This window comes from Pelodiscus sinensis, chromosome 2 (assembly GCF_049634645.1).
Source record: "Pelodiscus sinensis isolate JC-2024 chromosome 2, ASM4963464v1, whole genome shotgun sequence".
NCBI classification, from domain to species: Eukaryota; Metazoa; Chordata; order Testudines; family Trionychidae; genus Pelodiscus; species Pelodiscus sinensis.
The window spans coordinates 6,818,889-6,840,991 of record NC_134712.1 but is presented as its reverse complement, the minus strand read 5'-3'; the positions used below and the strand labels follow the sequence as shown (position 1 = coordinate 6,840,991).

The window sequence follows — 22,103 nt, the reverse complement described above, 5'->3', positions numbered from 1 at the left end:
TCTATCCGTATTCTCTGGGGTTCTGACACTCACATCACAGCCTGGCGCCATGCTGTGGTGATTCAGGTTGTCACCGGCTGACTGGGCAGCCAACACACCAGGCTACCCAATAGAGAGCTACCATCTTAGCCTGGAATTGTTCGAAGCGTCACGAAGGAAGAGGAGGCTGGTTGGTTACAGGTGAAACATCACAGCCCTGTCACAGTTTGGGGCAGAGGGCTTTCACCCGGCCTCCCTGAATTAAACAGCTCACCAGTCTCAACATGGCGCCCACCTGGGACTCATCTACAAGAGACAAACCGGAGGAGGGAAGAGGTATAAAGGACCAGGGCAGGGCTGCTTTTACTTGAGCATCTCAAAGAAAGGCTAGTGCTTCCCTGGAGAGGGAAAGGCTCAGATGCAGAGGCGCCCATGGAGGATAGCGGCGAGGATGCCTGTACGTTTTTTGGATGCGACTCTCCCTGCCAAAGGGAGATGCTCTTCTGAGCACGCCCCTGGAAATGAGGGAGGGGCATTTGAACCAATAGGCGAGTGGGTGTTACAGCCCCCCCCCCGTGCTGATCACAGAGTTACAAGACTTCATGCTCTTGACTCTGCCGGCCAAAGGAGACAGCCACCCCACACTGTGTTCACCCGCTCTGCCGTATGGGCTGGGATCTGCCCGGTGGAGCCCTGGGTACGTACGCCGTCCTCCTCCACGGCCGAGGCTCCTGTCTGCAGCAAGACCGTCACCACCTCGCAGTGCCCCCCGGCGGCTGCCAGGTGCAGGGGAGTGGAGTTGTTTGTCTGCAACACAAAGACAGACCGGCGGGGTAACTAGCCCTGGGCAGTGCCTCTGCTAGTGCGCACACGAGGGGTGGCACTCGTCATGCGGGGCTCACAAGAGCGGTGAGGCGAGGGCACCAGAACTTCTTCTCCAAATGCCTCACGCCTGGCTCTCTTCAATGCTACCTTGGCCTGAGGGTGCAACCTGCGATTCTTCATACAGGCCACGGAGAGCAGAGGGGCAAACAGCTGTGCCGAATCGCCTGTGGGGGGTGGGTGGATTGCTAGCAGCTATGACTGCCAGGCTTCTGCTTGGCCCAACAAGCCAGGCCCCAAGAGAGCTGCAAGCAACCTCACAGCAAAGGACACCTTGCACTACCTTGTGCAGCCAAAGCCCTTCCTACTGTAGCTACATGATCACCAAAGAAAAGGGAGAAGCTGCAGCAAATGTATTGCTGAAAATCAGCCGAGAGTTGTCGGAAGGCCTGCCCATGGCTTGGTACAAAGGGGAAGGGGAAAACATCCTTCACTAAAACCGGCACGTTCCCCTTAGGGTCTTGTCTAGACTCCTCTGTCTCCTGAAGGATGTGAGGAAGACAGAGGGGTTCCCTTATTGTGTTATCACAGCAAAGAGGCGGAGTATCAGGTCTGCGCTGTGACTGGGGTTATCCAGCTTCTCCATGTCTGGATGGTGATGTTGGAAGATGCAACTAATGTGAGTTCTGGCCTCTTTGCACCCACCCTCCGGGAGAGCTGAGTCCATAGGGGTACATCAGCTGTCCCCCGTTTTCTTGGGCAGGTCTGAGCTTGTTGCATTTCTGAGGTGGCCGCAGGGAGCAGAGCAACGACACTCCGGAGGCCTGCTGTCCGCGGAGCTAAGACTCTGATCACGTGGCCACGCCGAATCAATGATCCACCAGGTCCTAGCTGGGCACTGCATGAGCTTTCACACAGATGGGAGACAGATGGTGCAACACCCTCTTCCTCTACACAGAATCCTCCCTGGAGAGCTCTCCATTCCCCCCTGCTCACTCCTGCATGAAGGTTTAACTCCCAGCTTCCTAATCCCTCTGGGATACCAGAGCAGGCGCAGATCTAGGCCGTGGGGTCAGCCCGGTGTGACACGGCCCAGCCGGACAGGGCCACCGCCACAGGGACTCACCTTGTTGCGTGCCGTGGTCGCCCCCACCTTGTTGAACTTCAGCAGCTCCTTGATCACAGCAACGCTGCCTTTAGAGGCAGCGAGGTGGGCGCAGGTCGAGCCTTCCACGTTGGCGGAAGTCACCAGTTCTGGCCTGTGCTTCAGAAAGAACTGAACCACCTCCGAATGGTCGTTCTCCGCAGCCAGGTGCAACGGCGTCTGTCCGTGCTGAGGGGAAAACAGAACCAGGCTCTGTGAAACCCCAGCCTGTCCGGGGCTTGGCTGGGTCTCCAGTCCTCTGAGGTGCTTAGAGGCCAGGGCAAAAGAGGGGACATTTTTCAAATTCACATGTTCAGATTTGAAGGGAGAAATTTTCCCCAAATTAAAGGCTTCCCTTAGAGAGGCGGGAAATTCAGCCCTGAGCCACCTGGACTGTATCCAAAGGGTCATGTTTGGGGCTAGATCGGGCCTTTTTTTGATCAGGCAGCTGGAGACGGAAAACAAAATCAACCACTCGACTGTGAGGGTTGAATGGAAAAGTATTTTAACCTGCCAAGACAGTTGTCTGAGATCCTGCGTCCCTGCTACCACCGAAGCAGGCTCCAGGCTGTGGGGCACAAAGTCCCTGCTTTGCTTTGGGCATTCGCAAAATCAAAACCATGAGGGGAATTTTGCTTGTGTTCTCTGGCTCTTGCCACTGCTCCCTAAGGTACCTGTGAAACTGCAATATAGAACTACGGCACCGAAGAAGCTTCCTGGATTGATTCCCCATGGGCCCTCTCTAGCCTGCTGGCCAACAGCTGAACTTGCGGTGAAGATGGACTAAGGGCAGGGGTTTAGAAAGCTAGAACACCTGCTACTCAGCTGAGAGGTATAGGGGCGAGGGACATCGGCGGACGGGTGTGTGCATGCAAGGTGGAGAAGAAAGCCTGCAGGGCCACAGGGGTAACACAAGCAGTGGCAGCATGAGTCTCTGCAATCACATCTTCAGAGATGGCCGTCTGGCTCCTTTCACCAGCACTGAATTCTCACACTCACTCGCACACTCATCCGCTTGCTCGCTCTCACATGGTGTCCCTGGCCGTTCCTGCTCCCCAAGAGGTAAGACAGCTCCCCCAGCGTGCTCCCAACTGTTATGTTTAGCAGAGGAACCGACAATGAGAAAGACACAGCAATCAGCCATGGAAAGAGGCCAGCAAGTGAAATATCCGGCCGTAAAAAACAGCACGGAATGTTTGCAATAAAATATCCGTATGCAGGGGGGAAAAGCAGCAAGGGACACAAAGCAGAGCAGCAAGCGATTAAAAGTGACGTCTGGCACAGACGCAGGGAGGTGTAAGCACTCCTGCCAATTCAATAACAAGCTGTGGCCCCTCTAACTCATCTTCCACTGGAGGAGATCATATACGCCAATGTATTAAGCCCCATCAGAGCCTTGTGAACAATCCCTGACCCCAGTTTACAGATGGGGAAACGGAGGCACAAAACAGTCAAGTGATTTGCCTATGGTCACAAAGTGAGTCAGTGGCAGAGCCAACCTCCTGTCCCCCGCCGTCCGTCCCCCCAGGGGAAGTCACAGGTACTTCATGGGGTACTTCTGCCATCTGACCAGTGGCAAGCGGCTGAACACATTCAATTCAGCAATAGATTAGCAGAGCAGTGGAGCAGGATGGGTGAAAGTTACAATCCAAGGGATGTCCTGCCCTCTCTGCACTTGGAGAGAGCCAGCTGGATGGCAGTTATAGCAGCGCCCAGTGGTGAGGCTTCTTTTGGGGAGAAAGGACAATCTACGGGCTAAGGCACAGAGCAGAGATTCAGAGGACGGGAGCTACAGTCCCAATCCTTAGACAACTTGCTACCTGCCTCATTGCCTCCAAATGGGGACGATACCACTTCCCCGTGGGGCTAAACCACTCCAGGCCTGCAGGAGGGGCAGGTGGGGGGAGAGCAAAGCATCACGATCTGGGGGCGTTAGGAGATTTCTAGGGGCTGGGAACTTCGGAAGGGACATTCTGCCGACGGAACGGCAGTAAGCGGGGAAGGGGAATCTAGCACCCAGCCACCATGGCATGGGGTCCCCCTCTCCAAATGGCCTTAGCAAAGGAAAACAGCAATCAAACTGGGGTGGGGAGAGACAGTTCGGGGATGACCATGAGATTCCGTGTTGCATCCATCCAGAAAGAGCCTAAAAAGCCCAAGGAGAAAGCAACGGGTTTTGTCTTTGGCAGCAGCAGCTGAGGCGGGATGTTTTGTGCTGAGATGCACTTGTTTCCACCGGGCTTGTGAAACACCCTCCCCAGTGCCCTGCTGCAGGGCCAGGCTGGCCGCACGCGAGAGAGACTTACGATGTCGGTGGCGTTGACGTCCGCATTCATGCTCAGCAGGCTGGTGCACACGTCCAGCTGGCCGGTCAGCGCAGCGAGGTGCAGAGGGGTTCGCTTGGCCTGCCCGAGGACAAAAGCCACACACGTTTCAGTACGAGGTGCTGTCCCGCCGGCTTCCCCACAGGAGGCAACACCACCCCCGGCGAGGGGCCAGCCCTATAGGTCTCTCTTCTCAACAGGCCATCTTACAACTGTCTTCCGCAGGGGACTGCTCCCCCAGGCTGATAAGGGACTTTGGGGGCCCTTTTACATCCCTCTGACCCATCTACCAAACATGCATCCGCATGAGAAGTGAGAACCTCGCACCATGTATCCGCCTGAAAAAAGCAGCCTCATGCTGGGGTGGAATGGATACAGTCGGAGTTGAAGGGAAGTGCTGGTACGGGGTTGGAGACCACGTGGCTGGTACATTTGTTCCCAACAGCCCCTAGCATAGCAGCCTTTATTTTGGTAACCGCCTTTGAGAGAGGCTCATGTTATTGGAGCTCTAAACATATCCCAGGCACCTTAGCAATTGTCCCTTGGAAGGAAGCAGACTTGGTGGAGCAATCAAGGCCTTTCTTCCTAGTTTTTTGTGTAGCGCTGTGCCTCATCTCTGCTAGGCCGGGCCCCTGGAGCCATTGAGTTACCAGCTGCAACTTAAACATTCTTACTGACATGGAAGCTCAGATTTCAGAAGGGTGGGCAAAGGCCCTAAGGAGAGCATTTGGGCCAGCAGGGTCTAGCTGAACCCCTGCTTTTACTCGACTCCCTCAGAGGTTCACCAGGAGGTCATTTTTGTCCTTACTGCAGAAGGGTTTTGCGTCCATCCATTCTCCTCTACCCGAAGCCTCTTTGGGGCAGAATGAGAAGGCCTGTTTTGGAATCAGCACATCGGGTTTCTACTGCTTAAGAATTTGCCTTTTGTTTTTAAAAGTGCCCTGACCTCTGGCGGCGGTTGTTTGGTTTCCGTCTGCCACAGAATTCGGGCCTAGAACGCTGGCCCCGTATGGCTTCCTTTGCCACTCTTGTATTGGGTGGCGACACTAAGGCTATGTCTAGACTGCAAGCCTCTTTCGAAAGAAATTCTCTGCACGGAGAAATTTCGAAAAAGCGGCTTGCTTTTTCGAAAGAAAGCATCCAGTGAGTCTGGATGCTCTCTTTTGAAGAAACCCTATTTACATTGAAGAACGCCTTCTTTCGAAAGAGGAACTTTCGAAAGAAGGCGTTCTTCCTCGTAAATTGAGGTTTACCGCCATCGAAAGAAAAGCCGCGTTCTTTCGAATTAATTTCGAAAGAACGCGGCTTGAGTCTGGACGCAGGGGAAGTTTTTTCGGGAAAAGGCTACTTTTCCCGAAAAAACCCCTGAGTCTGGACACAGCCTTAGAGGCCTCTATCAGAGACCGGGGTGTCACTGGGCAGGGTGCTGTACACACATCTCAAAGAGATGCTCCATGGCCCAAAGATCTTACCAATCTATGCACGTGGCAAGACACACGAGGGAATAAACCTAATAAAGGAGCAAAGGACCAGGTGAGCGGTGAGTTACTAGTGGTTAGCGTAAGTAGCTACAGTCCAACACCACCAAGGGCAGTGGGGGCCCTGCAGCTCCTCCCCATCCAGCTGAGTCCCCGCCCTTCTATGCCCACCAGAGCCCAGTCCCCCTCACTGTGGCCGCTGCTGGCCCCTGCCCAGCCCTCTTCCAACATGGCTGCCGGCCCTTGCCCCGGCCACAGTGTAGCACCCCCAGCTACAGAGTGGAGGCGGGTGGTGTGGGTGCAGCCTGGTCTGACCCTGAGCTCCGATGGGCAGCACGCTCCCAGCCTCCCCCTGCTGAGTGCCAGAGAGGAGAGCCAAGAGGCGTGGCCCCAGGCCGGCCCCCTGAGTGGGAAGCCCCGCCCCCACAGCTGAGCTGCCAACTCTAGCACGGGGAGGACAGGCGGCGTGGCATGGACCCCAGCCTGCCTGCAACAGCTTCTGATACCGCAACAGCCGGCTGGGGGAGGGATCCGGGGGGCTCCAGTGGAGCACAGGTGGGATCAGGTGAGGCAGTCTGGGAAGGCAATGCCTCCCCTTGCCTATGGTACCTGCCACCCATGAATACAACCTAGTCCGATACAGTCTAAACCCTGTCTGTGCACTGGTCCAATCCCGCCGACTGTGCAGGCTGCTCACTGCGCAGCATTTCAGTCGGCCAGCGTCTCCCCTCAGAAAGCCACCTTAGTAGCCACCCTCCTACACGCGTGCAGTGGAGTCTCACCCAAAGGCCCCTCCTTACCAGGGTCATAGCATCAATGCTGGCCAGGTGCGTCTCCACGAGGCGCTTGACTAGATGGTTGTAGCCGTTCTGGGCGCTGAGGTGAAGCGGCGTCAGGCCCAGTTTGGTCTTGGCGTTGACGAAGGCCTTGTGCCACAGCAGGACGTCGGCAATCTGGTCGTGGCCGTTCTCTGCGGCCAGGTGCAAAGCGGCTTTCCCGTGCTGCGAGACAAAGCCACCAAGCCACCTGCTGCGGTCACCCAGGGAACCAGAAAATCAGAGCGACTGGCCACCGGAACCATGGACACGTCCCACCTCCCATTCACGGGGGCTTCCCACAAGTACTGTGCCACGAAACCGTTGCTGCGTGGTTCTTCTGGACCCTAGTCAAAGCCGTCAAGCAAGTTTGTGTGTCTGTGTATAGGCGTGACTGGTCAGAAGAACGGTCAAGAGGTTTGGGTGCGAGACGAGTGATCGGAAGACCTTGCTTCAAGGCCCCACTCCATCAACTGCTTCTGACTCTGGGCAAGTGACTTAACCCCACTAGTATGGCTAAGCAGAAAAAAAGAAGACCCAACACGGTGAGCCTCAGAGCCAGGGCTGTCTCTGGGCACACACGAAATACGCAGCTGTGTAGAGCACCTGGAAATTTGGAGCACCAAATTTTCAGGTGCCCCATGGCAGCCGTATTTACTTGTATGCCTAGAGTATGGCCCTGTCACCTCTGCTGCCTGGTTCCTCTCCAGCCCCTCCCCTGGCTGCTCTCTCCTGCCAGCAGTGGCAAATGGGGTGGGTGGTGAGGGGAAGCCCCAAGTGAGCACGAGCCAAATGGGAGGAGGAGAAGGATTTCCCAGAGCCTCAGCAGAAGCTGCACAGCGGACGCTGTGTGCGTGACGGGGGAGGGAAGCCCTGAGCCTCAGGCTTCGGGCAGAAACCGCATGGGACCGAGGTTAAGAAGCCCTTAGGCCCAGCAGAAGCCGTACAGTACAAGAGGGAAACTCTGAGCCCAAGCGAGGCAGGCCCTGCTCAAAGCCTGGGTCAGCTGACTTGGGCTCGTGCTGTGGAGTTACAAACAGCAGCACAGAGGTTTGGGCTCAGGCTGAAACCCAGCAAGGGGGAAGGGGCTGAAAACCTGGGCTAGAGCAGCTCCACTCTTATTTTTAGCCCAATGCTGTGAGTCCACAGGGTGATCCTGGCTTGAGTCTTGAACCCAAGGGTTTGATTTGCAGTGTAGACGTACCCTTGGCCTCTCCGTTCCCCACTGGTAAAGTGAGGATCAGAGCAGTGCCCGACTTCCAAAGGGCTCTGAGATGCTCCGATACCAGGGTGATGGGAACCATGCAAGTGTCTTAGATTGGTGCTGCTCTCCAGTGGCAGGACCACAGTGAGCATCTAGAACAGGAGTGGGGAACCCCGGATGCAGCCGCTGGCTTGCCTGCATCCAACCCCTGAGGCTCAGAGCTTTCCCCAGCTTTGGGGAGCCCACACCGGCACTGCAGCCCCCCGTCACCTCCCCATGAGGCTGGAGCACACACACAATCTACTAGCTGAGGCTGCACTAGGCTCTGGTGTGCCAGGGGAACGTGGGGAGTGTCTTTCCCCTTCTCAGTCGGGGGCCACGTCAGTGGTTTTGGATTTTTGTTTTTGACCTGTGTGCATCCCTTAATGGGTTTTGCTGTGGGTCAGCGGCCCCCAACCCAAAAAAGGTTCCCTGCCCCTGGTCTAGAACTTACTACTACTGGCAGCCAAAGGAGCTTTCTTTTAGAGCAAATGCTAGAGGCCTGCGTTTCTGGAGCTGCAAGACATGAGTTCTAGTCCCCTCTCTCCTGCTGTGGGAGTTTGCGTAGTCACTGTCTAGTGTCAGGCAGCATATGAAATTATTGTAGGATCTTTACTATGACAAGAAAGAGTTTGAACACCCTCTCTAGCCAGACACGTTACAGAGATTTGCCTGCAGACTAACAATCCCTAGATATTTCGACAGCATCCCAGGTACCCCGTGTGTTACAAACCACGTCTGGCCCCCACGAACTTCCAAACGAATTAATCCAAGAGGCCGCTTGGGAGGAGAGAGTTCTAAGGGGGGGGGCATGACCAAGCCAACACGCTACATATATTTTAACTCCGCAATACTCCCACATGCCTCTCGCCACTTTATGACCATTAAAAGGATGAGCCAGTGTGGTGTCTGGAGAACAGCAAGGACAAAGACTAAGGAATCTGCAGGTGAACTCTGCATAACCACCAGACCCAACACAACACATGGAACAGTGAAGAACACCACCGTTAAGTTATGTTAAAACAGTTAAGACCAGGTTCTGGAAGAGACTCACGGCAGATGTATGTGAATTCAGAGGGCATCGTTACCTAGTAGTTGTGGACAATTTTTCTGAGTATGTAGAAATAATGTAGCTGAAAGATGTAACATGTTGTGGAGTTATTGAGAGCAGGAGGGGAGGGGACTGGACTTGATGACCTCTTGAGGCCCCTTCCAGTTCTAGTGTTCTATGATCCAATGATTTCTGCTTTTCAGACAACTAGTGATAGACAACGGACCACAATTCACTGCAGTAGAACAGGAGTAATTCTGAATGAAATATGAGTTTGGTTATATTATTAGTCGTCCACATTCCTCACAAGTGAAGAAGAGGCTGAGAAAGAAGCACATACAGCCAAGAAAATCCTACCACATAAATATCCATTCCTTGCTCTTCTGACTTACAGATCAACACCAATAGCAACTGCTGGATATAGTCCCACACAGATCCTAGTGGGAAGACAATTAAGTACTGTTCCAAATTTGGGAAAAAAAATCTGTCTCCAAATGGGAAGACATGAAGAGAGTAGCCAAATCAGATAAAAAGGCTAAAAGGAAACAGTCGTGGGATAAGAGTAAAGGTCCTCTCATGGATCAGAAACTGGTTAAAAGACAGGAAACAAAAGGAAAGAAAGAAATAGCTGTCCCCCAAGGATCTGTACTGGGACCTATACCGTTCAATATATTTGTAAATTATCTAGAAAAAAGGGTAAACAGTGAGGTGGCAAAATTTGCAGGCAACACAAAATTACCCAATATAGTTAAGTCCAAAGCAGACCGCAAACATTTACAAAAGGATCTCACAAAAATAGATCACTGGGCAATAAAACATCAGATGAAATTCAATGTTGGTCAATGAAAAAATAATGCACATTGGAAAACATAATCTCAATTATACATACACAATGATCGGGTCAAAATTAGCGGTGACGATTCAAGAAAGAGATCTTGGAGTCATTTTGGACAGTTCTCTGAAAACATGTGCTCAGTGTGCAGCAGCAGCAGTCAAAAGAGCTAACAATGTTAGGTGCCACTAGGAAATGGATAGATAATAAAATCAAATATAATGGTGCCAATATATAAATCCATAGGACTCAGTTGGAATATTGTGTCCTGTTCTGGGCACCACATTTCAAGAAAGATGTGGAGAAACTGGAAAAGGTCCAGAGAAGAGCAACACTAATGATGAAAGGTCTAGAAAACAGGACCTCTGAGGGAAGACTAAAAGAACTGGGCTTGTTTAGTTTAGAAAAAAGAAGACCGAGGGGGGACATGATAGCGGTTTTCAAGTATCTAAAAGGGTGTTACAAGGAGGAGGGAGAAAAAAATGTTCTCCTTGGCCTCCGAGGATAGGACAAGAAGCAATGGGCTTAATTGCAGCAAGGGAGGTTTAGGTTGGACATTAGGAAAAACTTCCTGCCAGGGTGGTTAAACACTGGAATAAATTGCCTAGGAAGGTTGTGGAATCTCCATCTCTGGAGATATTTAAGAGCAGGTTGGATAGACACCTGTCAGGGATGATCTAGATGGTGTTTGGTCCTGCCGTGAGGGCAGGGGACTGGACTCGATGACCTCTCAAGGTCCCTTCCAGTTCTAGTATTCTATGGTAGTATGCTTCCACCTTGAATACAGCATGAAACTCTAGCACCGACAGCTGGAGTTTGTTCCTCAGAAAGAACAATCATCAGAGCAAACTCTACTCCTGGAGGATGAAGACCTAGAAGACAGTGACTCAAGGATTCTAGATTGATCACAGGCAGTTATTGCAAACGCAGCGTTTGAGTTTGTGTAGTTAGAAAACTGGTACATTTCAGACACTCCCCGACCTTCCAAGATAGCCTGCTAGTGCAAATATTGGAAGGGGTAGGAACGTAGAACTGAAAGGGGAAGGTGTAATGGAATACTAAACTGTCTTATGCCATGTGTCAAATACCTTCTTTAAGTTCTCCTCGGCCCTACCGGACGGTGCATCAAAGGATCTTATGCTGACCTCCTCTGGCCTGTATTTGCTCAGAAGGAAGCTCTGTACAGGAATATTGCAGCCGGCTCTCGTTCTCCTTCATTCCCTTCTGTCACTGGCTGGCACTGCTCACACCTCACTGGAGCACGCGGGTCTGGAGACAGCAGCCAACAGTGGGTTTGGCTGTGCAGCCTCTGGCCTCAAACGCTCCCCTCATACTCTGAGGTCAGTCATAGCAACTCTGGAATGAGGCCCATGCACCGGAGAGGGATCTCCCCCGCCCTCTCCCACAGCCTCGGTACGTACGCAAAGCACCGGGGCCCTGCCGAGGACCGGGATTGTCATGATGCTGAGGCGGCGCTGGCGGGTCCCTACCTCGTCGAAGACGTCGACGCGAGCATGGTGCTGGAGCAGGATCTTCACTATCGCGGTGTGTCCTTGCTCCGCCGCCACCAGCAATGGGGACCAGCCGTTCTAGGAATGGGAGGGAGAGACGGGACCTGCTTAGCTCTTTGGCTCCTTCCCTGCTATTGTCACAGCCCTGGAGAGCCAGCGCTCTCTGAGGTTCACAAATGCCGTCAGTTCAGTGGTGGGCAAAGGTGCTGGATGAACAGCCCCAGGAAAAGCTCCGTGTAGCCCCCCCGACGGGCACCGGCCGGACAATGACAGCACCAGATTCCTCACACACCTTCCCTGCCGAGGGCTGACGCGGAGGGACCCACCTCGGCCAAGCCTTATGGCACCTCAGTCTCAGCGTCCATTAAGTGCCTGCCCTCTTTTCTGAGGTGACTGTCAGCCAATGCCAGCCGTGCTGGAGGCTCTATGACGTGGCCACCCGTCTCCTCAAAAAAGGCCTGAGGCCACCAGCTCACGTCACGTCGGCCGACGAGCCAGCAGAGGGCAAGGACCCTTTGCCACTCCCCAACCCGCCTGGGGGCGAATGAGTCCTCAGCCAGTCGCCATCCCCTGGGACAATCACTCCCTTAGACCTTCCCATTTCTCTCGTCCAGCAGGCCGCAGCTCTCCTACGGGCACAGGGGAAGGATTCCTGGCCCCTAGGGAAGATGCTCTGGGCTGTGAGTGCTTTCCAAGCCAACACGGGCTTATTTCAGGGGTTAAATTGACAACACGCCAGAGGAACGCTCCAAGGGCACTCAGGGGCCGGGCTTCACACAGGCAGGCAAAAACAGAGCAGGCCTACCCTGGAGGAGATTGGGCAAGGGTGGTGCCGTTAGGGCCGAGATGGGAACCTATGGCCCAAGGGCTGAATCTGGCCCTGGCTTGCCTGGATCTGGCCCCCGAGGCTCAAGGTTCCCCCCACCAGCATTGGGGAGCTGGCACTCCAGCCCTGCCGGCCCCTTTCCGCCCAGACCTGGCACCCCCCCCACTCTGCTTCTGCACCCTCCCTCCCAGAACCCCCAACCCACTCCTACACCCTCCCTACCACACCCCATACTCCAAGCCTGCTCCCTCGCAATCCCTTCCCCCACACTGAACCCCTCATTTTTGGTCCCACTCCAGAGTGTAGGGCCCCCCCCCCCAAAATCTACTAGCCTGGGCTGCCCAGACTCTGGTATGAGGGGAATGTGTGTGTGTGTGGGGGGGGGGTTGTATCTCATCTCATTTGTGTGCAGCCCCCGACTGATTTTTCTGTGGGTCAGTGGCCCCGATCCAAAAAAGGTTCCCCGCCCCTGCATTCGGGAGCTGGACTACTGCATGCTGCCGGCAGGGGACAAGCAGGCCTCCCAGCTCTGGGTACCCAAGAACCATCCCACAGAGCTCTAGCTTAAAGAGTTGAGCCTACAAACCAGGCGTCTGTCTATCCCTGGTGTGTGGGTATTGTTCTCTCTGCAGACTGGTGCATGTGGCCTGCCACTCACCAAGGAGTTGGGAAGGGCTTTTCTTCAGCACCCCTGTCAGTTCAGCAGCCCTAGGGCACGTTGGCCGCTCACATTTCCCCGGCCATTCAAACGAAAGCTGCTGAAGGATGCAAGGTCTAGATGTTTGCACAGGCTGCCCAGAACTAGCAAGGAACTCTCCGGAGCTATCCTGTCTGCCGGTCATTGCTCCTGCTCAGAAATGCTCCCCTTGGAGACCCAGGGGAGAGGTCCCAGGACAGGACTGAAATACCTTGGCTTGCTTGTTAATGGTCTGCTGCATTTGGCTGGTGCTCATGTGCTTCAGCATCTCCAGCAGGATGTCCGAATTGCCCACCCGGGCGCAGTAATGCAGGGGGGTCTCGAGAGACTGTAACACACCAACAACCAAAGGGACTCGGAGAAACCTCTCTCCATGCACCCTGTTAGCCTGAACAACTTCACCAGCCCCCCCCCCCCCCCCCCCCCCCGTCAAGAGTAAGGAGAACTTATGGGGGACTCCTTACTAGCTAAGATCTTGCCTGTTCCGGGTAAACCTATGAAGGGAAGGGTTTGTTCTGGGGTCCTTACCCCTCATTCTGTCTTTACCACTATGGTACAGCATGTGTTGCACTGGTTGTTTCCTTTGTAGACATGTTCTGCCTTGTATATTTCCATGGCACGGTGCATACGCAATGGGGGAAGTGCTTTGGGACCCACCAGGATGCAGATAACTATAGGTCTCATATATAGGTTTTTATTTTTAACTATTTTCAGAAGTCTGACAGCTAAGCCAAGCAGTATCCAAGCCGCTGCATTGTGAGGGTTGTTTTCAAGAGAACTAAGCACATAGCTGCTTCAACAAGGACATTATTACTAATTATTATTATTAAAAATAATAATCAGTAATAATAATTTTGCAAATAATTCTCCATGCAGCCCGCTGAGTAAATGACTCTTTTACTGGGAACCTTCAGGACAAAACAGGACACAAAATTAATTCAGCTTCCTAGGTCTGGGGAAACCCATGCCCCCCACACTGCTAACTGTGGTGGAAGGTGCTTGGCAGATGGCCTTATATGCCTGTAACGCACAGTGATGTCAGGCATCCACCGAGTCCTTTGCCCCAGTGGACCCCAGGCTTGTACGTACCAGCCGAGTGGTGCGGGAGATGTCGGCATCATACTCCATGAGCATGGCGATGATCCTGGTCTCCTCCTCCTCCAAGTGCACCAGGTCCTTCTTCACGGCTGCAGCCAGGTGGAGGGGCGTCTCCCCGGTCTGCGCACGGGCACAAGCCAAAGCACAACACGTGAAGCAGCGCATGACCCCCGGAGTCCTGATCATGCTCCTGTGCAGCGCTGCTCTGTAACCACGCGGGCTTAGCACAGGGCCAGGGCAAGCCCCGGAAACCTCTCCCAGCAAGCAAGGAACCTGATTCTTCCCTGTTCAGTCACTGCTCCTGCACGTAGAGGCGACCCTCGGTTACTCCTGCACTGGGCTCCAGGCTCTCCCGTGCCAAGGATTGCGAGCCATCAACGCTCTTTTCCCATGCGAGGCCCCTGATCTCCACAGAGGGTCTCAGCAAGCGCATGTGCTTCTGTCTCAAGTCTCCCGACGAGCTCAGGAGGAAGGTGGGGACCGAACCGCAGCCCATCTGCCGTTTTAGGGTCTGATCCAAACCCCCCGGGTGTCCGGGAGAGGCTTTCAGTGACTTTGCATCAGGGCCAGAGAGAGGAGCCCGGAGCAGAGCAAGGTGAGGGGAGGAGAAGAGGCAAGAGAGGGCGGGAGGATTGCAGGGCAGTCTGGGTAGAGGTTTCTAGCACCGTCCCTGGAAAGCAGCTTTTTGCTCCAAACCTTCCAGCCTTGGAAGGAACCAAACATCCCAACGGAGGGGAGCAGTGGCAGGGGGAGGGAGCAAAGGGCCCTGCTCTGATGGCATGTGAGTGCCTCTGGCTCTCCCTGGGAGAGGGTGACAAGTTTGAAAGGTGTCTCCATGGCTTGGCTGGAGGGGTTCATTCACCCGTGCCATGTCTCCCCCCCCCCCCACATACACGTCCCTAGCACGCTCTGCCCATCTCACATACAGGCCCCTTCCTCTCCCCCCCCAGTCACCTTGTTTTCCTGGTTGACGCAGGCAGTGGCCTCTGCGTGGCCCTTCTCCGTGGCCAGGGAGTTGAGGATCTCCTCCACCACGGGCAGGTGGCAGTGCTGGACTGCGATGTGCAGGGGGCTCTCTCCAGCCTGCCAGCAGGGAAGGGGCATTGAGATGGGCGTCTGCCTCGCTTGCAGGGCAGCACCCAGGGCGGCTTACGCCATCGGCCAGCACCGTCCAAAGCAAACTCCTCCGGCCTCACCCTTGTGGCCTCTCTCCACCCGGAAACGAGTGAACTACCAGGCGCTGAGAACCATCCCTCAACCCTGACCCTAAACGCCTGCCCAGTCAGCCTCTGCACTTCTAGGTTTATCACCAAGTAAGGCTAACAGAGGATAAACCACCCCATTAGACTCCCAGTTCCCTTCAGACGCCCACTGACAGCCCAGAGAGTCAGACGGCTCAAGTGCATATCAGGACTGTGCCTGAAATTTCAGATCCTTCAAGTTTCAGGGGTATTGTCTATGGTTCCTCCCTCACCGGGATGAGCATTCAGGATATGTCTAGATTACATGGCTCCATCGACGGAACCATGTAGATGAGTTATTAGACAAAGGAAAATGAAGCAGCGATTTAAATAATCACCGCTTCATTTACATCAAAATGGCCGCCGCGTTGTGCCGATCAGCTGTTTGGCGGCACAGCGGGGCAGTCTGGACACTCCGCGGTCGACAAGGTAAGCCTTGTGAAATGAGGTTTACTGGAGCAGTCGACCACAGAGTGTCCAGGCTGCCCTGCTGTGCTGGCACAGCTGATCGGCACAGCGCGGCGGCCATTTTGATGTAAATGAAGCGGCGATTATTTAAATCGCCGCTTCATTTTCCTATGTCTAGTAAACTCATCTACACGGCTCCATCGATGGAGCCGTGTAGTCCAGACACACCCATAGTTACTGAGTCTATGCTAGGGATTTCCTGTTGGCCCCACATTCAACTTCTAAGTAGGATTCATCTCTACCACATCAGCCTTTCTAGCTGTGAGGCAGTAAAAGCGACCTGGAAAACAAACCAACCAAACAATTGGGCTAATGAGTCATTTAAAAACATGCCCCCCCTCCACTTCCCCAGCTCAACTTTGTGATGGAAAAAAGTGTCCTGAATAGTCCCCAAGCTGCCTTATTTGTTTTTTCCCACAGGATCTTCCTGCCCTTCAAGACTCTATAGTGACTGGGCAGCTAGAGAAATGGCCAGTTCACAAGAGTCGTGAGAGTAAACCTGAGCCATCGAGAGGGGAAGAGACTCCTTGGAAGTCTTTGCTGGCTGGTTTCTGACAACACCTATTTCTGGTCTATAACTAAATAACATTCTGGAGAAAGGCAGTCTCGGTTAAATTTCCACCCTTCCTTCACTTGCTCTGTTAAGTCACAGTGAACATGCTCGGAGATGCAGCAGACGTTTTGACAAGCAAAATCAAGGAGCAGCCGCACTGACATTTGTGATATTTCTAAGAACAGGCATTCAGAAAAAAAAAAGAAAAAAAAAGATTCAACCCTTTCAGGCTGCTTTTGTAACCGGAGAGAAGCCCCAAGGGCCCAAACTCAATGGCTACAAAAAAGCCTCTTTTCCCATGAGCAGGAAGCCAGACCCTGAGAAAGGCGGTCTGAGGATGCTGGCAAAAGCGGAGTCTAACAGGACAAGCAGCACCAAGCTTCCTGCCCACCCAGCTTTGCATTTCTATTACCTAACCCGGGGCCCTCCCTTCATCAGACACGGATCATCAAAACAAGTCCGACCCAGCAGTGGGGGACGGGAGCAACAGAGCTGGCTGGGAAGCGGCGGCCAGCACGTTTAAACACCTGCAACCTAATTCCTGCGTGAGCCCAGCTGTCCGGGGGGACAGCCTCACTCCATCACCTGGTTATTTTCCTTGGCCTCATAACTGGCTAAATAATGAGCAATCCGGCTTTGTTTGACAGCCTGGCCTAACCCTTTGCGCGTGTTAATGTTAAAACATAGTTTAGCTCTGGCATAAGTCCCCAGGGGAGAAGACAGAGTTTGCGGAGAGGATCGTCACTGGCCTACCGCGGGCTGGATGGTCCCTGCGGCTGGGGAGCACTGCAACAAGTGCTCAGGATTGGTGCCACTCCAGGCTACTCCAGACATAAGGGACTTGGATGAGCCAACGACTCTGCTCTGACCAGTCTTGCGTTCTGGGTCCTTCCCAGAAAGTTCCTGGGGCATTTGGCACCGCAGGCAGGTTCCTGATCCCCTGCACCCCTAGGGGAGTCCCCAGCCTCCCTACCTTCAGGGTGGCTGTCTTGTCACAAACCAGTTCTACTAGTCACATACACAGGGAGGCGTTGGAATTACAATTCCTCCGCAAGTTCAGTTCTCACTCTGATCATCATCTCCTCAGTCGGGACAATGAATGACTGGGACATTACCTACCTAACATTCAACGAAGTTTAATAGAGTTTAAAGAGAAGCTAGATAATTTCATGGAGGTTGGGTCCATAAAAGGCTATTAGCCAGGGGATAAAATCGTGTCCTTGGCCTCTGTTTGTCAGAGGCTGGAGAGGGATGGCAGGAGACAAATCGCTTGATCACTGTCTTCGGTCCACCCTCTCTGGGGCACTTGGTGCTGGCCACTGTCGGCAGACAGGATACTGGGCTAGAAAGACCTTTGGTCTGACCCAGTACGGCCGTTCTTATGTTCTTATGTTCTCCAGCCTCTGAAAAACAGAGGCCAAGGACACCATTTTATCCCCTGGCTAACCTCCATGAAATTATCTAGCTTCTCTTTAAACTCTATTAGAGTCCTAGCCTTCACAGCCTCCTCTGGCAAGGAGTTCCACAGGTTGACTACACGCTGTGTGAAGAACTTTCTTTTATTCATTTTAAATCTGCTACCCATTAATTTCATTTGGTGTCCTCCAGTTCTTCTATTTAGGGAACTAATAAATAACTTTTCTTTATCGGCCCTCTCCACACCACTCATGATTTTATAGACCTCTATCATATCCCCCCTCAGTCTCCTCTTTTCTAAACTGAAAAGTCCCAGTCACTTTAACCTCTCCTCATATGGGACCCGTTCCAAACCCCTAATAATTTTAGTTGCCCTTTTCTGAACCCTTTCCAAGGCCAAAATATCTTTTTTGAGGTGAGGAGACCACATCTGTACACAGTATTCGCTTGCTCATTGTCTTCGGTCCACCCTCTCTGGGGCACCTGGTGCTGGCCACTGTCGGTAGACAGGATACTGGGCTAGAAGGACCTTTGGTCTGACCCAGTACGGCCGTTCTTATGTTCTTATGTTCTAAGGATAATAATAAACAAATGCTAAACAAGGTCATGAGATCTACAATTAGTTTAATTACACATAATTTAAAAAAATCACATTTAATGTGTACAAAAATATTATTTTTTAAATCATAAAATGTTCTTGTAATGGAATTTTCTCATTGAACCCTTATGTTCACTTTGAGGAACCCCTGGGTTCCGCGGAACACCATTTGGGAAACACTGGTCTATACAGAGCTACCAGACCATTTGTTGTGTTACAAATGTATCCTGTACAGACTAACTTGGCTACCCCCTGAAGATTCCTTCCTGTGTTCAAGTGCTCCAGCTCTGTCCCTCCCGTGTGTGTCTTGGCTGCTTTGGGTCACCTACCTTGGACTGCGAGGTGAGCTCCCCTCCTTCTTCTATCAGGGCCTGGATCATCCGCAGGCTGCCGTGGCGAGCTGCAACATGCATGGCCGTCTCGCCGTTCTGCAGCCAAAGCGCAGCATTGAAACCTCTTACGTGCCTGCTGGACCCAGCAGCCTGGCTCATCCCCGCCCTCCGCTCCGCCCTGGAAGGTGGCCCATGTGCTTTACCTCTTGTTCCACATTGACATCGGCACCGCTCTTCAGCAGCATCTCTGCCACCTTCTCCCCATCGCGGATGCGGGCGGCCATGTGCAGGGGCGTCTCCTGGGCCTGATGGGAGACACAGACGAGGACTCAGAGCCCGGGGGAACAGCGCTGGCTTTTCTTCTGACTTCCACTCAGCTGGAGTCTCCCTGCTGTCTGGCAGCCTGTGTCATCACTCACCCCCATGCAAAGGAGGCGCAGCATGGAGGCAACATCTGCCCTTCTGGTGGGGTAGATTGCACCCCCACCTAGCACACAGGCTGCAAAGCAGGGAGACATCAGGTCTGGTATATTTCATCCACGTCTCAAAGCCCCAGGATGTCAATTTCAGTCTCTCCAGAACACTCAAGAGTCTTTTTAGCCTTTCCTACCTCCAGGATCCACTTTGAATGGCATGGACCCCTTCTGCTTAATAGCCAGGCCTGCCCCTACTCTAGGGCTGCCACCTTCAAGCTTCATCCCACGGCACAAGGTCACCGAGTCAGGGGCGTACATGCTCTAAGTTTGTACTCTGTTATGAGAAAAGTGTTTCCTGTCCCCTCCCTCCTTCCTTTTTTATCTAGCCCTTGTCATGAGCACGTCACTGAAAAATTGTAGCATCCTCACCACATCATGGTAGGATGTCACACATCGCAGACACTGCATCTGCCCGGGAGATGTGTTGGTGCAGAATCCACAGTCAAGTGCAGGGCATGGGGTTGTCACCTTGAAATCCACACTGATCCACAAGGACCAGTCAATATTTCCTTACCTTCTCCTTCGGGTTGGCGGGAAAGTCAGCACCAAGGTAGTAGGAACTCTCCCTTTTGCCTTCTCACACCCCAGGTCTGGATGCTTTGCTTTAGATTCAATAGGATTTAATGTAGCCAGAAGTCAAAGGAGAATGTATAAAGCTGTTACGTGACCTACCCAATCCAGCCAGCACTTTCTTTCCAAAATAAAATCTCATAACTAGTCACTAAATGGCAATTCTATTTTATCTGACAAGCTTTCGAACCACTCTGGCTTTCTGCCTTTGTGACAGTCAGACTTAACTGCAAGATCCCCATGGCTACCTTGCGAGGACACTGCATCTCTAGTTTCCACCTGCTTTTTATACCTTGGTTTCTGAGAGCTGCAAGGTTTAGACCAAAGAGAATCACACCAAAATCGAGGTTACAACTGAACACCATTTTTCAAATAAAACTTTTTTTTCCAAGTGAGAAAAACCTAGAGCCAGGCTGACAAACAATTCGCACATTTGTGTTGAATTTGCTTAAATGTTTGGATGGCAAAAAACACCACATTTTCTGAAAAAATGTTTTGTGGAGCTTTGTCTGAAATGAAACATTCCACCTTTTCAATCCCAAACAAATTTCATTTTGAATTTTACTTCATTTTCATTTAAGGACATTTTTTTTAAAAGGCAAAACGCCTGGAAAGCAAAGCAAAATGGAATTAGGTTTTGATTTTTCAGTGTGGCCTCTGAATCGAAAAATCAATCCCAGGTCTGTCAGAGATGGCAGAATTCTGTTTGGGCCATCGCAGGATTTGCTGCCTACAGCACATGTGTACTAGACCCAAGAGTTCCTTCCATCTCAGACATGTAAGAACCCACCTTTAAATGTCTTCCATGTACATTATTACCGACATCGTTAGAACAAGACATCCTGGAAGCACGCAAAGGCCAGTGACACCTGAGAACTTCACAAGTCATCACACAGCCATTCATTAATAATTTTGTTATACAGATAAAATTATGCCACAAAACGCTGAAACGCAGCAGCAGAGAGAGAGAGAGTGCGGTTTTTAGTCTTTCAACTCAGGCCACATTTTAGTCATGGGTATTTTTAATAAAAGTCATGGACAGATCATGGGCAGTAAACAAAAATTTATGGCCCATGACCTGTTCCTGACTTGTACTATAGACCCCGGACTAAAGGTTGGGTGCTTTGTGGCAGGGAGCAACCCAGGGGCGCTGTGGGTGTCTAGGGGCGCGGGGATTGGGGGGAAGGAGCACTAGGAGAGGGGAGGCCCGGAACTACTGCAGATGATCTGGGGGAGGGAGGAGGGAGGAGGGAGGAGGGAAGAGGTGGGCAGCAGTTAGCATCCTGGGACCCCTGCTGCTACTAAGGAGGTGCAACAGCATGCAGCCTGGGATCCTTGCTACTAATGGGGCATGTGGGGGGTACATAGGTGGCAGATTCCTGCTTCTGCTGGGGGAGGGGGGGTCAGAGGACAGTGCCCCAGGTCTGCCCCTGCAGCAGCTGGTGCAGCCATCCCTGGGCCAGCCACACTCATTGCTGCTGACGTCACAGAAATCACGGATCTGTGACTTCTACGACAGACTCACAGCCTTCATTAGGATGGATCCCTCGCCTCTCTTCCTGAGGAACCGTGGAGCATCGGTCATGATCTTTCCTATTATCCTCTTTGTTGTCATCATCGCTCGCGGCTGACATCCTGGCAGTGCCAGCCCTAAGCAGGACTACACCTCCCACGTACACCTACGAATCATTAATTGGGAGGGGTCCTAAACTATTGCTTCATTTCTTTGCGTCTGGCTCTGCATCCTGGCATCTCCCCTGTGCATTTTCACCACAGCCGGACCATGCCATCGACCCCAAGTTCCACTCTCACACACTAAGGCTCGTACGTGCGCATGAGGGGCTCCAGCCTTCTCCATGCTTCCTCACCCTGCTTATTTCCAGGTGTCCCATCGCGAACTGGCTGTTCCCTTACTGTTGGTACCATCGTCCATGAGTTACCATGGCAACTGCCATAGCGACTAGAGATTATTACAGAATTCCCCAAAATGTTAGCATCAGGCACCTGTTGGTTAGTGAGGCAGACAGAGTTGCCGGGCTCCTGGCCAAGGTGGGAGGGGGGGCAGCTCAATGGAAGGGGCGGGGCCTCTGGCGGAAGGGGCGGGGCCTCCGGCAGAAGGGGCGGGGCTGGGGCTAGCTTCCAACAGCTTCAGCACTGCCTGGAGCGCACTGTGTGGGGGGGGGGCTCCAGCGATGATTTAAAGGGCCCAGGACTACGATGTCGCCATTGCCTTTTGAATTGCTGAGACCCAGAGCAACTAACCCTTTGCCCTCCCCCCGCAACCCCAGCACGCCTGTTGGCAGTATGACCTACTACACTGTGGCACAGCGTCCAGTGATTGCTGCATGGTGTCCCGAACGACTGCCCTTACCACATCTTCTGAGATCTTACCCTTTGCCGATACTGGGTTCTCTTTCGGCCAACTAATCATGCCAACCTGCTTCAGGCCTCTCCGCTGAATATCTGACCGGCCTCTAGGCCCTGTGTCACCATACTGAATAACAGTTACATTTCACCTCTCTGTCCCAACTATACTTACTATCTTTTATTTGTGGCTATAAAGCCTCTGCCACTTCCCTTGGGCAAATATATTACATCCTCTAGATCTCGCTGTAAGGAGCTTTGCCAT

General features: G+C 52.8%; 1 protein-coding gene across 1 annotated transcript in view; it reads right to left on the bottom strand.

The window, feature by feature from the left end:
* Positions 1-22,103, bottom strand: part of LOC102455565 (uncharacterized) — a 70,369-nt gene that overhangs the window by 16,935 nt on the left and 31,331 nt on the right. Inside the window, exons 11-20 of the mRNA XM_075920042.1 lie at positions 18,632-18,733; positions 18,426-18,524; positions 14,775-14,903; positions 13,812-13,940; positions 12,934-13,050; positions 11,179-11,277; positions 6,548-6,748; positions 4,252-4,350; positions 1,928-2,134; positions 685-786 (exon numbers count right to left, since the gene is read on the bottom strand). Of these exons, the coding sequence (XP_075776157.1) occupies positions 685-786; positions 1,928-2,134; positions 4,252-4,350; positions 6,548-6,748; positions 11,179-11,277; positions 12,934-13,050; positions 13,812-13,940; positions 14,775-14,903; positions 18,426-18,524; positions 18,632-18,733 (1,284 nt within the window). The remainder of the gene's footprint in view (positions 1-684; positions 787-1,927; positions 2,135-4,251; positions 4,351-6,547; positions 6,749-11,178; positions 11,278-12,933; positions 13,051-13,811; positions 13,941-14,774; positions 14,904-18,425; positions 18,525-18,631; positions 18,734-22,103) is intronic.